This window comes from Anopheles nili, chromosome 2, assembly GCF_943737925.1.
Source record: "Anopheles nili chromosome 2, idAnoNiliSN_F5_01, whole genome shotgun sequence".
Lineage (NCBI taxonomy): Eukaryota > Metazoa > Arthropoda > Insecta > Diptera > Culicidae > Anopheles > Anopheles nili.
This window is the reverse complement of record NC_071291.1, coordinates 9,543,525-9,560,039: the sequence shown is the minus strand read 5'-3', so window position 1 is coordinate 9,560,039 and position 16,515 is coordinate 9,543,525. Positions and strand designations below refer to the sequence as shown.

General features: G+C 47.6%; 1 protein-coding gene across 1 annotated transcript; it reads left to right on the top strand.

Moving 5' to 3' along the window:
* The first annotated feature begins 11,526 nt into the window (after positions 1-11,526).
* On the top strand, positions 11,527-15,228 carry LOC128721959 (matrix metalloproteinase-2-like). Its single transcript, XM_053815770.1, has 8 exons — positions 11,527-11,622; positions 11,694-11,846; positions 12,409-12,524; positions 13,504-13,665; positions 13,734-14,020; positions 14,091-14,714; positions 14,801-14,950; positions 15,116-15,228. Exons 1-8 carry the CDS (start codon positions 11,527-11,529, stop codon positions 15,226-15,228), a joined length of 1,701 nt encoding a protein of 566 aa, XP_053671745.1.
* Positions 15,229-16,515: the final 1,287 nt, after the last annotated feature.

Sequence of the window (16,515 nt, the reverse complement as noted above, 5' to 3'; positions counted from 1 at the left end):
GGTTGGCAGACGACAGTCTCTGATAGACCAATATTTGGTCTGTATACCAAAACCGCTAAGCTATATGTATGCGAGAAATCACGCAAAGAATTTATAATTGAAAAAAATGATTCGAAAAGCAGATTCGTGAAAAAATGGATTGCTTTTGAGTATTAATAGAACGAAATATTTTAGAAGAAATCAAGTCCTTCAGCTAGTATTAGGGCCTATGTACCTACATTCAAATATTGAACATAATCCCGTTTTTTTTTTTCAAATAAACTAGCTCTCGAAAATTCTGTAAGGATGCGCCATCAAAAGATTAGCTAGCTTTGTTCCATAAACACGATGGTATTCCTGAATATATGCCTTTATCAATTACCTAATGCTCCCATCAAGCTAATAGGTTGGTTCGGCATCATTGGCCGGCAACATGTCTAATTTTTCGTTGTACAAAATTGATTGGCATTGTCTGCCCGCAAGGAATAATACACCGTTTCGTAATGGGAAATTACTGAAAGCCGTGTTCTCGTTGCTACACCACGGCGGCGGGAGAACAAAAACAAGTGTTTTCTCCTCACCAAAGCGCACATTCCGCGAACAAGAGCCATGCTGTATTTGGGTCGCTGTTCGCGTAATAACCATGCCCATTTCCAGATAACAATACCTCTACCATAAACAGTCGGCACATCCGGTTATTGAAAGTATAATCCGACCATTTTTCGTGCACGAGATGCGTGCGCGAGTGTGTTTTTCCCCGTTCTTTTTTTTTTTTCTTCGTCGTCCTGCAACTCATCCGACGGCTCAATCCACCGGGAACGAACGCTCGGAACCGGCTCTCCACGGGCTTTTATGCTCGCACCCATAACCGGTTCGGGGCTTCAGGTGCTACCGGCGAAAGCAGCTGACCGGGACCAGCGAGGGTCCCATTCAGCGTCGCGAATGGTTGACCCTTTTTTTTTGTTACCCGCGACCCCACGAAATGCCCAAATTTTACGTGCAGAATCCGCGAGTCGGTTTTTATTATATTCATCGTTTCGCCTTCCCTCGCGAGTGTTTGCGGATTTCCATTTTCGATCGCGCCCCATACGTGGACGGGCTCATTCGTTCACGTTGAGGGTGGTTTTTATTCTTTTCGGACCCCAGTCAATTACACCGAGGACTCTCGACATCGCGAAGTACGATGGTGGGCGGTTAAATGGACGGTTCTGTTGACACAATAGAACCGCCAATTACGTCACGAATTTTGGCAAGGAAGAAAGCTTAGGCTCCCACGCCGCCATCGCTCGTCTCCGTACAAGGTGAAGCGACCCGAGATTCGCCGTTTGAATAGACAAAATCGTCCTCAGCACCCGTTCGCATCAAACGTCAAAGGGATGGTTTCGACGGGTCGACCCCTTTCGCGGGACCGCAAGCGCATAAATATTTTATCTTTCCAATCTCGCAAAGTAACCGCTGCGGTGGGGGTGTCTTCACCCTTCGAGCAAGAGCTAGCGAAGACCAAATGAAAAAAAAAGAAAAGCAACAAGAACAGGAAAAAATCGCCCTTCACTCCTACCCCGAATGAAGCATTAAATGGGATTTTCGATGCTTTGAATTTACGTCCCCGTTAGCGTGCAACGTTCGCCATCAAACCCGGTGCCAGGATGATGGCGGGTGGCCCTGGTTTCGGAAGCACTCGCGATCCCTCCCAAAAAAAAAAATAAGAGGAGGGAAAAAAACAACATCCCCCCTGAAGCAAAATGGCTCCGTGCAGGCACACGCAACCCGAGATCGGGCCCCGGGATCGACCTAACAAGTGTCGTCCCGTGGAAGCGCGATACACCGCGGCCCAAATGGACGCTTATCGGGTGAATGTGACGTAAGGATCTTTGGGTGGTTGTTTGTGTCTGTGTCTCTGTGTGTGTGTGTGTTTTTTTTTGCATTTTACTGCCGTCTCTTTCGAACCGCCACCGGTGACATTCGAGAGGCGGCAGTGCTTTTAGTGGAAATTCGAACCAACCACCACCGAGCACCCAACGCGGGGAGTATAAACGCGAGACCCCAGGAACACGGTGGGTTTCGGATTACGGTCCCGTCGTCAGCTTGTCAGCCGGAGACGGTTATTTACGGGCACGCTAACGCGCCCGCCGAGCGCGAGGACGTTGGCCTAAAATCAAACCGCTATAGAAGGCGAAATGGACGGAAATACCCGCAAGAGGCAGCCTGGAAAAGCTCGTCACGTCGTTGGCCACCTTCTGACGGAGGCTGCGAAGGCTGCGAAGGTCGAACGAGAGCTCGCACATGTTCCGGTTTTGTGTGCGATGGCAGGGAAACTCGATAGCGTGTCCAGCTTTCAGGGCAGATGAACCCCGGGGGCCGGTGGGTTCATCACCGCACGGCGGACATATTAATTATGATCCACCCAAGAAGAAGCCAACCCGGTCGGTGTTCGGTGATGTGTTGATGATGAATGAAAATTAAATTTTCATCCCACCAACCCGAATCGCCAACCCACCTTGCCCTTCGGTTTCGCGTGATTGATGTTCACCAAGCGACCGACACGGTTCGCGGGCACGGCGTTATTATGTTGCTTTCTTTTTCTTCCGTGCCGTCGTTGTTTTTTTTTCCTATCCGTCCTGGGTCGAGGGTGGAAACCCTTGAGATTGGGGGCGAAATTCTTGCCCATCGAACTGAACGGTTCCCGGGTCGGATGAAGGTTGCGGTTGCGCTTGCTGGAATGCGGCGTTCTTCCATCGCAAGCCACACGCCGGGACAAGCAAGCCCCTGGAAAGGGTTGCTGCCGAATTTATTGACCACGGATTGCGGCAATTCGAACGAAAAGGGTCCGCAACGGTTTGTCAATCGGAAGGATGGAAAGCGGCTGGGCAGTGCAGAACTTGGCACGCAATATTACATTCCCCAGCCGAGCTCGCTTCAATTCGGAGTTTAAAGGGAAAGGGAATAGTAACACCGAAATTTTCCACCCTAAGAAGCCCAACCAAGGATGGCCTTGGTGGTTGAACGTTTTATTGAATTTCCCTTAGCTGGGCTGAGCGATCGAAACAAGTGCTTTTATTTTTGAGAAGAAAAAAACCCACACGATACGCAACAGCCTGGTGGAAGGTGGTTTTTTGGAAAGCTCCCCACAAGAAAAAACACCCCTAAATCAATCTCTTATTGTGCTGGAATCACCAATTCCCATCGGATGCCCAGCTAAACCCCCAGCCTTCAGGTGGCGTTACGCGTAAAAGAGCTTATGCTCCTGAGGCAGCCCATTGCATACCTGCGATTCTTTGAATGGGAAGTAAAACCCGCGCAATCCGTCGAGCGGTACGAAAGGAGCATTCCTAGCAACCGGTCCGATAATTGTTCGCCAAAGATTGTGCCCACCGGGAGGTCGGCGTTCTAGGAGGTTATTCAAAAAAAGGCCAATTCTGCTGAAACGCTGCTTTGCCTTTTGCAAGCTTACGGACGTATTGCGGGCGCGAATCGCCCTGGCTGGGAATGTAATCTTTTTTAACGAGCAGCAGGAACAGGACCGTTTTATCCCTGATGCTGGAAGTGCCTTTTACAGCCTGTTACTTCTAACGAAGCCGTGTGTTGCTTGGATCTTATCTGCACAATGCAGACGCTTATTCCTTTCAAATTGTGTCTGATAGAGCCCTTTTTTTTGGTAAAATTGGGACAAGTACATGAGCTTTACACGACGGGACAACACAATACAATGCAGGTACAATACAATCCTTTTGCAGAAATGCGTAAAACATCAAGCGCAAACAATGGCGTAAAATGTACACTATAGTGCGATTCATAAAACAAAAACCATAACTGTTTTCGAACTCTCAAATAATGAACGATACTCTCACTCTACATTCGACCAATATCCCTGCGGCTACGATCGGCGCATCGTCATCTTCTTTCGAACGAGCACGCCACCCAACGCCCTTTGTCCATCCGGGTCCTTTATGTGCCCGGATGGATGGGGAGGAGGGGGAGGGAAATCCCCACAACTACCTACCCACCAGCACCCGGCACGCAAAAAACTCGCAACCGATCGGACCGAAAATTGGCAGCCGACATTCGCCCGGAGCGCTTCATCCATCGATCGGGAAAGGGCGCAATGCTTTCAAAAGGGCTTGCATCGTCACGATCCTTCACGAGTCCTTTGCTGCGTCACGGTCCACCATGGCCACGGGGCTCTCATTAACGGGAGGTAAGCATCCAGGAGCCGAGAGCTGGCTTGGTTGGCGATTCGCTAAATTGAGAACAAAGTGAACGCGAAACGGCCCTTCGGAATCCGTTGGCCCTGGCCCTGGCCCTGGGCGATGGTATGGGCTGGGCAATTACCACGCACACAAACATCCTTTCTCCCTCTCTCTTTCTCTCCGATACACACACACACACGTGTGGCCAAGAGGATGCTTGTTGGCGCCAGTTGCCCTGCAACGGATGATTTTTGACCTCCCCAAATAGCTCTTCTCTGCCAGGGCGCTCAAAAGTGGTTCCGGGCCCTTTCCAAAAGGTGCCCCTATTTCGATCCTGCCCGGCCCGAGGAATGTGCCTGCACGAGCGAGGCATCAACCGATCAACCACACATTAAACACGGACGCAACCTGCAGTCCTGGCAGGATGCCGGACGAACAGCGGACCGTTCGCAAAGGGCTTTGGTAAAAATATTAATTATGCTTAATTTATTTCCTCCTCGCGAGACCGGTTCTTATTTCGCGTCTGTCATGTTTCTTTTTCTTTTTTTGGTTTTGTTTTTGTTGTTGTTTCGATGCTTTCCTTTGGTGCCGCCGCAAAAACACAAAATAACGCGCCAAATTGGCGGTTCCACCCGTGTGCCATCGAATTCCATGACCCACGGTTGAAGGGCACCGAGGCAGGTGACATTTTTGGCCGAGGCGTTTTTTTGTTGTTGTTGCAACCCTCACCCCGAAGTGAGAGGTGCAAAATTATTCATGCTGCCCGGGCATAATCGAATATTCAGCTGCCATCGAGCTTTCGGACAGACGTCGTGTTTTGCCTCGCTTTTATGCTGCAATCGGTTGCTCGCGTTCTGATGGTATCCGTAATTATGCTGCCGTGTTTTTTTTGTTTTGCGTCCAAAAGATGGCAACGAGACGATATGGTTGGAAATGTGGCCATAAACCGATTTTTTTTTGGTTAGTATATATGTACCGCTATAATGTAAATTTGTACACAAAAAAAGTCATTAATTTGTAATGTGATAAAAGCTTCATTTTGATCATTTTAATGCAAGCCAAGCCCGTCTATAGGGTTATGAATATTTTTCTGTTCAATTCCATACTGCTCGAAGCGACTTTAGCATTCTGCATATGTTATCGAAACATTCTTCAAGATAGGAATTATTTAACGAACATCTATAGCATTTCGCTCGAATGTATATAGCATGAATAATTCGACGAGTTTCTTTCCACCTCATGCATCATACATACAACACATAAGCTTTAATCTCAACTTTAATCTCGCTCAAGCGCGCTTGCATTCCATTCCAAGCCAGATGAAAATGTGCATCCTCCAGAATTCGGTGCTTCATTTTTGTGTTGTGCTCAGCGTTTGTCTCGTCAGCTCATGCAGCATGATTCGATTACGATAAAGCCATATCTCAGCCGATTAACGTCCGCTTCACCAACGGCGACCCGAGAACACCCTAATGGGAGGAAAGCTATTTCCCACCGTCACCGGGCGCTTTTCCACACCGTACCGATGTTGCGCCTGCAACTGACCATCCAAACCATCATCATCATCATCATCATCAGCAGCAGCAGCAGCAACACATCGCTCCAACATAATGACCGGGCAGAATGTGGTCTACCACGACCGGCGGCGGCCTTTCGGATCTTGGCCGCGTCGGCATGTTACACGGCGTATTAAAAGGTAATTCATCTTCACATTCTGACACACACGCGGCCTCGTACGTCCAGTCCAGGTCTCCAGCTGAGGATGGAGGATGAGCCCGAGGAATTCATTTAAATGGCCTCTTGGGACCCTCCAACAGGGGGCTCTTAGCTGAGCTCTTCCGAGGCTTTTTCACCAGGCATCTATTCCTATTTTCGAGCCTGAGCAAACTGGAAATGTGCTCGAGAACGTTTAAGCTGCATGTTGGCTGGGTTCCGCACAACGGCTGATCGTGATACGCTGTTGGGTGGAAAATCTTCCCTCCCACCTACGCACGCATTTTAAACTTCTTTTCCGCCATCCCTTAATTAACCTTCTCCACCATGCGTGCATTCGGTGCCATTAATCGACGTCTAAGCTGATGATTGCTGGACCCGCGAGCTGTCGAAGCCGTGACCTTCCAGGAAAGCGTATTCTTTGGCATCCTGCGATGGTCCGAACGGCGATCGGCGGACGGAATTCACTAGAAATGCTTATTGGCTCTCTTCGGTCCGCGGTGGTGCTATTTGGAGCGCATTATTAGCGTCGCAAGGGTGGAAAATTTTCCCGGCCCACCGAAACCGTTGGTCGGTAAATGTTGTTCTTCGTTTCAAATGAAATCACGCACCATCGCGATCCGGCAGAGCAATGACAAAAATGCGAAATTAAACTTTTCGACGTTTGGGCGGCCCGTTTAAGCGCTGAGCAAAAAAAAGGCAAAGGGCACAAAAAAAGCAACCATAGCAACCATGTTCGTGCTAGAAGCGGCGTAGTAACTAGATTGCCTAGCAACGACAAGCGGGTGAAAGGAATTTTGCCAGAACGAAATAAGCATCAAACGGTGCCGTGATGTTGGTGGTTGATAACGTGCAAACGTTTGAATGAAGCACGTTCAAATTATTTACTCTTGAACAAATTAACAATCTCACGGAGAAATTTGCAATCAAGTAGCGCTGCTCAAGAATTCAGCTTAGCATTAAGCTGATAAATAAGGAGAACCTATTATAGCAGAACAATTTCCTCTCTGCTGTCAAAAACGCTCTGTGCTTTTCTCAAAAGCAAGTCATTTTGTTCGAAGTTATCCTTTCTACAATCGTTCATGATAACACGATAGCCCTGTGGCAAGTAGAAAGCCCCAAGTACCGAGAATCATTTGAGACAAAAAGTAAAAGCTCACCAAAGAAAATTATGAAGCATGCGCATCCGAGTTTAGTTCATTCGCTGACGGAAGCTCAAGTGTCCTTAATGCGATGCGCTTTAATTAACGTAATGCAAACGTTAATTACGTTAGGACAAAAAGGGATGCTACACAGTCTGCTGAGCAGTGTCCTGCCTCCGGGGTGCTACCGTTTGCGCGAGTATAATTTTGTAATGGCACTCGTAAATCATGATAATGGCACCGCCGCGTCTAATGGCCATTTTTTGTTTTGCTGTTTGCCATCGCCACAAATAAGAAGCTCCACTCAAATTGAAGGATCTGTATGGTGAGTTCGTAGAATTTTCAAACGACATACCATCATTCGACCACAGCACATTCGGTATGTAATTGTGCAGTCGGAAGTTAACCGGAAGGGCAGTTCGCGCTGGATCTTTCACTTGTCAGCTTGCGACTCACGAGCGCGTCTGCCACTAAAACAAATAAAAAAATGAAAACGAAATAACATTTCCCGAACAACCGAGTTGGACGCTCTTTTCGCGGAGCCCCCGTTTGTGATGGTGCCATTTTCCGGAAAAGAAAAGCGGAACATTACCGAGCGCCATTCATGACAGCACGAAGAGTGGCCAGTTTTAAGCCAACGCTATTTTCCGGGAACGCAAGCTCACTTTTCCCGCTCGTGCAGGGTGGTACGAACACCGCATTTCCGTTCACCGCACCTGGTCACGGTCCCAAATGGCAAATGGCGGGCAAACCGATTGCTGTTTGGCATTTCGAAGAACAAAACGCACGCCCGAGTGGACGGGCAGGACGAAATGTCAAACTCTCCCTCGATGGTATCGGCAGGGCTGAAGGACCTCCACGGTACGGTGGTGTGGCCAAACAATGCAAAGCTCACATCACAATTGGAAAATGGGGCCAGGAAAATGGGGCTCTCACGAGGCAGCTTGAGACGGCGCCAAACTTTCCCAAAGTGCGAACCGCGGTTTCCATCCCGTGGAACCACGTGGCCCCCGGTTGACGCAAGTCGCCCAGGGATAAATCTTTCTCTCTCTCTCTCGCTCTCTTTTCCACCCCCGCTACTGGTCCTTGTGCGATCAGGATAGGAATTGCGTACCGTTCCGACCCATCGCGCTTTTCCACCGTGTCTATTTGACGGGTTGCCGCTGGAATGAGCGAAGGTTCGTGGCGTGCTCGAAAATGGAAATGCAAATGCGCCCGCCGAGGCGGTGACGATTCCAGGCGTTCGGCACTTTCCCACACTCGCATTTTCCCGCGTGGGATGCTTTCCTGCCGACGACAGGCAAAAGGGCCGGATGTAACCGTGGGAGAGTCCGACCACCACCCCAAAGTGATCGGGAAGTTCTGCGTGCGTTTCCACCAGGGCACCAACGGCAATTGCCGCATTGGAAAGCGTGCAAAAGAACAACATAAAAATAAAAATACAATATAAAATCGACCCACGGGAGCAATGAGAAAACTTTTCGACTCAATTTCGAATTCCACTCCCGTACGGTTCAACCCGGGATCGGCCATCCTGCGATGGGACTGTGCGCTAAGGATGAATATACACTTTGCCTCGATTCTCGGTGTCGTTTCTGGAGAGTTGTGCCAAATTTTCCCTCTACTCGCAGTGTATTTATTTCGTCTTTTCTCTTCATGATTCATTGCAAAGCCACCCTAAATGTGTTGGAACAATTTTGACAGCAACGAATCGGTGTCAACTATTTTTGAATTTATCAACCACTTCGAAGCACCCTGCCGAATGCAAATTCCTGCCTAATATTTCATGCTGAGACTGCCAGAAAAGCCGGAAAAAGACTTCCCAAAGTCGTTCCTCACTGGAAGCGAAAAGAATAATCCCTCAAACTCGCAAACTTACTTCCATCCGAGTCACACTCCATCCGGTGCAATCTATATTCCGCCAATACCGGAACAACGTCGGTGGTTATCACTTGCAGTGATAGCATATTCGGGTGGAAAGTTGATTGAAAATAGCACTGTTCCTTGGGGCGCTTTTACGTCCGTCTGCCACCCAGCTAGGGACTAGGGCCTTGGATGGGGAAGGATATAAACGGCAAAGCGAACAACTGGGTGGCTGTGTTGATGAGGAAAACTCCTGTCACAGAAGCTGCCAGCTTACGGAACAGGAACGACGCCCACTGCCGATTCGATTGGCGGCCCAATCTTCAACGGATAGAGCGCGCGAGAGAGCGAGAGAGAGATGTGTGTGTGTGGGCGTATGGTTTTTTTTTTGCTCCCAAAAAATCACCAGAACAAAAAAGGATTTACAATTCACAAAGCCACGCGCCGTCTCTCGGTTCTGTCACTTTGTACGATAAATTTTGCACGTTTTGTGTGACAATCGGCATCGAAACGGCGCATCCGGCAAGTGCCTGTCGCATGTAGAGCATTGTTCACGGTAATGAAATTATGGAGTAACGATGCGATACGCCAAGAAAAAAAAGGTTAAAAAATGGTCGAACAGGAAGGATGGATCAGTTGTCGCAACGTGCAGTCTATTTGGTGGTTAACTTAATAAACAAAAAAAAAGCCTTTTCTAAAGGACTAACTGAATTGTAAAATTACTTGCACAGATAACAGGCCAGCTTATAAAAATGTTGAAATCCCTCCCAAAAGAAAGGTAGCGTTTCGCCAAACAAAAACCCTTCTCCGAGTCCAAACAATAAATCATGTTTTACTCAGCATTTGAGCTCGGGTAGATCGTAGTAAAAAAAAAGGCAGGGAGCAAAAAAGAAAAGTTAACTCACTTGCTCAAACAAAAAAGAAAAGAAATCCACCCGACGCGGGAATGTTCATGGAAAATCGAAAGCGTGGAAAAGCTGCCACCGCTCTCAAGCGAACAATCGTCTCCTTCGAATTGGACTTTGCATAATTCGGCACCGGCGTTTGCTCGGCTCGCAAAAGAAATCGTCACAAAAAAAAACCCACACCCCCATTGCACCTTCCGAAAGCCAACCCGTACGGGGCTCAATTTGGCTAGTTTTCTTGCTGGTCGTGAGAAAACTGCGTGCTCCGCGCAACGTCTGGCAATTGTGAAGCGCCATGGGGTGAGCGAAAATGAACGCCCAAATTATGATAACTCGCGCTATCGCTCGACTCGCGACCCGCGATCTCGCGCGGATAAATGGTGCTAAATTGTGGCCAAAGATGCCGCCAGCTATGGCATGGCATCGTTGCAGGCAGGCAGTTGGTTGCAGTAAATTATGGGTAACGAAGTGGGGAACTGTACTGTTATCGCTTCATTCGCTCGCACGTTCACCGGTGTCGGCGGAAGACGCGCGTTTGTCGGCAACACCGGCCTGTCTGTCTATGCGCCATGCCTTCGTATCCTTGTACCACGAGCTGGAGTGTTGCCTGATACGGTGCAGATTCGTTTACGTGTTTGGGGTGCTTCGTCGATACGCTACGGGTGGTTCTAAATCTTGCATGTGGTGAAGTCGACAAAAAAAATGCTCCCACAGGCGGCTGTCACCTAGACGTGACAGGTTTTTTTTTATTCATCACACTAGCTGTCGGTCTTATCTGCTCGGCATTGTTACTTTCTTTACTTTATGTATATTTTGGCATCGACAATTTAGGCAGTGACGTGCTAAATCGTCTTCTTCGAAAATTTATGTGGCAAATACCTCACTGTAATGAGAAAATTTTACGTAAATATTGTATCGCAAATTTATCATTTTATCGCAGGTTTTATATTATAAAAACCATTGCAACAAATTTAGAGCTCATGAATTGTTTTCTTATTATCCTTAAAGAATGTTACAGTGTGTCAGTTTGGATTTTTACTAATAAGAGTATAGATGCATCACAATAGTGCAGTATTATTGTTATTTAATTAAGAACGACCTGGCTGTATTTAGATTTGAATAATTATTTGTGAGCTGAAAGGCATTTCCTCACAACAACCGAGCAAAGAGCCTTATCCCGGGCTGACTCGGTTAACAATAGTGCAGTGTAGTGTCTCCATTTTATCCCAGAATGATTCTTATTTACTGGAAGAAATGCAAGCCCATTTAAAAACCTCGAACCACAACGATGCGTTTATGAGCCATGTGACCAAGGTCGAGACACACGACTTCCCAGCCACGATCATCTGCATTCTGCAACGCAACCAAACCCTTCCAATGCACCGATCAGACGCCTCCAAACAAACACATCATCATCCACAGCAAGCAACATTTCGTCGCGGGAGAGACAATGAAAATAGTACGCGATCTCATCCTCTCCGGGTGGCACATCACCAAACAGAGGGCACATCGAATCTTCACGCGATCATACGCCAACAATCAGACCACGGACGACCTCCCGACTAATTGGATCTGCCGGGCGCACTTTCTCGAACCGCGATACGCCTCTGGAAGCTGTCGCGAGAACGATTGGCGAGCGAATAATTAGCATCCAGCATCCAGTCTAATTATGCTGCTGGTGCGAACAACATCGAATCTGAGGTCTCGCCGTTTCAGTCGCGAATAATTGTGCACGAGATGAAACTCCGGTTGGTGGTGTTGTGGCTCATAGTGGGTGGTCTTTATGCGGCTCATTGGGTGGCCAGTGCACCGGCTCTTCCTACGACACAAATGGTGTGTAGCCACATCTACTGCAGGATGTTTAACGTCACGATCTCACTGAGCGATCTTCCGGTCTATTGCAGATCGACTTTATGCGACGTTTTGGGTATCTCGAACGAGGCATGCCTCAAGCGGAAGCACTCTACAGCGGTGAGGCGATTGTGAACGCGATTAAACACGTGCAGAAGTTTGGTGCCTTACCCCAGACCGGTGTTCTGGATCAGCGTACGATCGAGGTGAGAAACGAGACGGTGCTTTTGGGGGTTGCTTTCCAGGGTTGCAAGCTATTTTGTGGATGGTAGAGCTAATTTAGACCGCGAAAGTGGCTCTTGTGTGAATGCCGAGTGAACGAGGGCCATCGTCATCAGCCTAGCCGGTTTGATAATGATAAGAGAGCTAATTGGGTTAAACAGACAAGCGGGAGATGTTGATGGGGCTGTAAGGAAATTATTGCGGTTGTCGTTCAGGGAAAAAAAGAGCAACATTCTCTAATGATTCAGACCTGCATTATGCTGATTTCAAGTGACTTTCTATCGTTCGTAGAGCATGTCACATCTGGAGAGCAAGTTAAAGGTGAAAGTGTTCGAAATACCTCAGCATGATAAGGATGCATTTGTTGCCTCAAAAAGTTCCTATTATTACCACCGGAACGTAATGCTTGACCCCAGAACGGCCCCCTGAGTCTAGGCACGCGAGTTTTACAATACTTTCTCTCTCCCACTCTCTCTCTCTCTCTCTCTTTCTGTCTTTCCATTTCCAACAAACTGCACCTGCAAACCCTCCGGTTCGCCATCACAGCTGATGTCAGCGCCACGATGCGGCGTAGTCGACGTAATGCAGCACGATCAATCATCGCGCCACCGACGGTACGTGATCGGATCGGAAGGGTGGCGTAAGCGGCGCATTACATACTTGTAAGTAGCGATCTACCACTTCGTCGACCTATAATAACGCTATGTCGACTACTTTGACTCCTCAAAACTTCGTCGACTACGCCGACGATCGACAATATCGCTCATAAGGGAATGAAAAAGAGTGGGACCTCAAGATGGGAGAGTTTCGTGGATCATCTGTGTGTGTGTTTGTGTGTATGTGGTAAATTGCTTGTGCCATTCACCCCTTCTCCTGCGACGTCTGCACGCTTTATCATGTTCGTTTTCAACCATCAACGGATAATCTATGATCGATGATCGGCGATCCGATCGTTTGTTTAACCCTTAAGGGGGCAGCGCTATATGTTGCTCAACATGTTGCGGGATATTTTCGTTGGCATTCACACTCATTTTTAGCTCCTTCATCGAGATTGTTGGGCGGAAAAAAAGGACAAATTACCTCCAAACAAAACCCTTAACAACAGCCCGTTTCCCGCTCGGGGTTAGTCAGTTCATTCTTTCTATACAAGAAAAAAAATCGAACACGGAATTGAGCAGCGTCGTGTGCGTGTGCACCCAACACAGACATTCGGTTCGCCCCATTAGCTTTCGCTTCGATGGCCATTTTCGGTTTAATTGGTACGGCCATTCATTATCCGCTCCCGGGAAGCCTGGGCTGCCTCGCCATTCGAAGCAAAAACCAGCGCCACAACCAACGGCGGGTAAAACTTTCACTTTAATTGAAAATGATCATGCGTGCGCCAGCGAGAAAGCACCCCGAGCGAGCAAGCAGGCGATTTGATGATTCGGGGCGGTCACATCAACCCTCCCGGACAGGTGCCCTTTTGGACATTAGCATTTTTCATCGATTCATCAACCGAAACGCACGGTTCACTCCGTCCCGTCATTCGGAGGTCGTTCCGGGTCTTGGGACATTCCCGGGCATGCCATTAATGCACCTGACACAAAGATCTAACGTCTAGTTCCCACAACCTGTCCATCTTTGGCTTTCTTCCAACAGCATCGCGAACTGGTCCGCGAAGGTTGGCGAAGAATCGGTGGCCAAGTTTATGGCCAAAGCGTTCGGTGAATGGAGCAAGTACAGCAAGCTAAGGTTTGTGCGCGTCTACGACCCATCTGCGGACATCATCGTTGGCTTTGGGAGTGGCGCACATGGCGACAAGTGAGTTGAACGTCGGAACGTCCGGAACTTCTAGAGGCATGCTGGAAGTGTGATTCCTTTTCTTGCAGTTATCCTTTCGATGGTCCTGGTAACATTCTGGCGCACGCGTACTACCCGTACGAGATGAACGCGTACGGAGGTGATGTGCACTTTGATGAGGACGAAAATTGGAAAGAGAACTCAACACATCTCGGGGAGGGTGTGGACTTCTACTCGGTTGCTATCCATGAGTTGGGTCACTCGTTGGGATTGGCTCATTCACCCGTCTACTCGTCGCTTATGTTCCCGTACTACAAGGGAATTGCTCAGGGCACGCTCGACTACGACGACATCCTGGCGATGTACCAGCTTTACAGTAGGTTTCCGCAAGGAGCTCCCAATTATTTGGGTATAACTGCTGCCGGTTTTCCTCACTACCTTCACAGTACAAAACCCTCACATCACGGACGATCCAGACTGGATGTACACGACCGAATCGGTGATCTCCGTAGACGAGTTCTCCACTGTGACACCTGCACCCCGTCTGCCAGATCTCGAAGCAGAAGATCCCGAAATTCCAACGCAAACGGAACCGACCCCAACCAGCACAACGACAGAAGTGTACGACATGCCGATCACGTTCGTCGGTGACTACGAAACGGTGGACGATCACATCAGGCGGCATCATTCGTCAACACCTCCCGAAGTGACACCGCAGCTTCCAGACTTTGGACCCGTGCCGGACATCTGCAGTGGAAGCTTCGATGCGATCGGACTCCTGCGTGGTGAAATGTTCATCTTCAAGGGTGCGTACCTGTGGCGTCTGACGGAGAAGTACCGCATCAAGGATGGCTACCCGGTACGGATCTGGCAGGTGTTCCGAGGTTTCCCAAAAACCGTCAGCCATATCGATGCGGTGTACGAGCGTGAGGATAACGGGATCGTGCTGTTTTCCGGCCGATTCTATTGGGTGTTTGATGCGCTTAACTTTCTCCAACCCGAGGTACGTCCTCTGACGGATTACGGACTTCCGGAGGACCTAAAGCGTCTGGATGCTGCGCTAGTTTGGCGTAAGTAGTTTCGTGTGGTTTCTCTCAGTCAACAGTGCTTGAGTAAGGGGTTTTCGATTCGCTTTTCGTGTGTGTGTGTTTGGTAGCTAAAAACAACAAGACGTACCTGTTTGCTGGAGATCGCTTTTGGCGGTACAACGACACCGCGGGTGAGATGGACGAAGGCTATCCATCATCCATGGATCGGTGGTTTGGAATTCCGAACAACATCGACGCAGCCACGTCAGTCGCAAGTGGTACGTAGGGGTGATGAACGTTTCACCAAAGGCACCAAAAGCAGGAAAACCAATGCAGGAAGACCTTCAAAACCTTTCTAATCGGGGCGGTTTGTTTTTCTTTTTGTATTCGCTCTCTTCCTCACGAACGTAACCTTGGCATTTTGGCGTGTTATCGTGCGGAAGGCAAAACGTACTTCTTCAAAGGAAACTACTACTGGCTGTTCAACAATGAGCGAGTCCGCCCGGAACGAGGATACCCGCGAAGGACGGGCAATATCTGGCTCGGGTGTCGATAAGAAGTAGCTGCCGGGGTCAGATAGAGGATGCATTTGCACTCAACTGCCATTATCAGCTGCTTGGTTACAGATGCAGATGAACTTGTGCCATTTTGTGCCAACATATTTATACAAAACCAGTCAAACGAAGCGTCATACATTGCGTGGGAATTTGCTGGTGGAAGGAGATAGAGCGATAGCCAATGAGATGGCGTGTGAATGAGAAGGAAAGTGAGCTGACGAATCGATGCGTGCAATCGGCGTGGCTACAAACAATAAAACATTCGCTGAAAAATGGATTCGTTTAACGGCGGAATTCTATTTAAAATTAATGGCAAAAATACACCCTCTAGTTTCATTTTAATTTGAGTTTTTACTTTGGCCTCATTATTTGAATTGAAAATGAGATTGGATAACCTATTTATGATTATTAAATGATTCCATCATCTGCGTTCCCATCAGGGCAGATAAGTTAGGGCATGGTTAGTGATAAGTTAGAAAGGATCCTACGCACTCACAGCAAATAAAATATACACATAAAATAAAAGCAATAAGATAACAGCACTTTTTCCGTTTTTTTTGTGAAAAATTATATATTTAGGTTGATATATCAGGTTAAACATGAACAGAATATTATATCATGTTTGGTTTATTTTCAATTTCATCGCTCTATATTTTATTGATCAGGTTGGCTTAACTGTATTTTTTAGTTACACGATGTTTAATAGCCACGCTTATAATTAAATTTGATGAAACTATTGCAAAACAGAAGAAAATTGGAAACGTTTCAGTTTGCTACTACGCATTTGTTCAAACAGTGATCAACAGTTTGTAAAATTATTGCCAATTATTCAAACAACAGGACCACGTGGATTTGCAAACGCGTGTATTTGCTAGGGACAAGGTCATTAAAAGCGCGTACATAACACCGAGATTAGCTCAAATTATAATTCAGGAATAAAAGGAACAAAAAAAACTGGCTGACGAAAAAACTAGATTTCCTCTAAACACAAAATTTTACCCAAAAGTAGCAGGATAGCATACCAGTCAGAAGGTAACAAAAATTCAAAGATTAAAACGCTTAAAATATCTCAAACGCTTCATCCTGATCAACGCTTTGAAATATTAGTTGGAATTTTTCTCATAGAAAGCGCTATGCAAAATGCTTGAAACATTTCATATATTAGATTTGAAATGTTTCAAACGTTTGGTCAGCGCCATTTATGAGATATATGTGTTCGCAATACCGGACATGCATATATTCTTAGAAAGATTCAAGATCAAGAAAGATCTTAAAAAGATCAATAA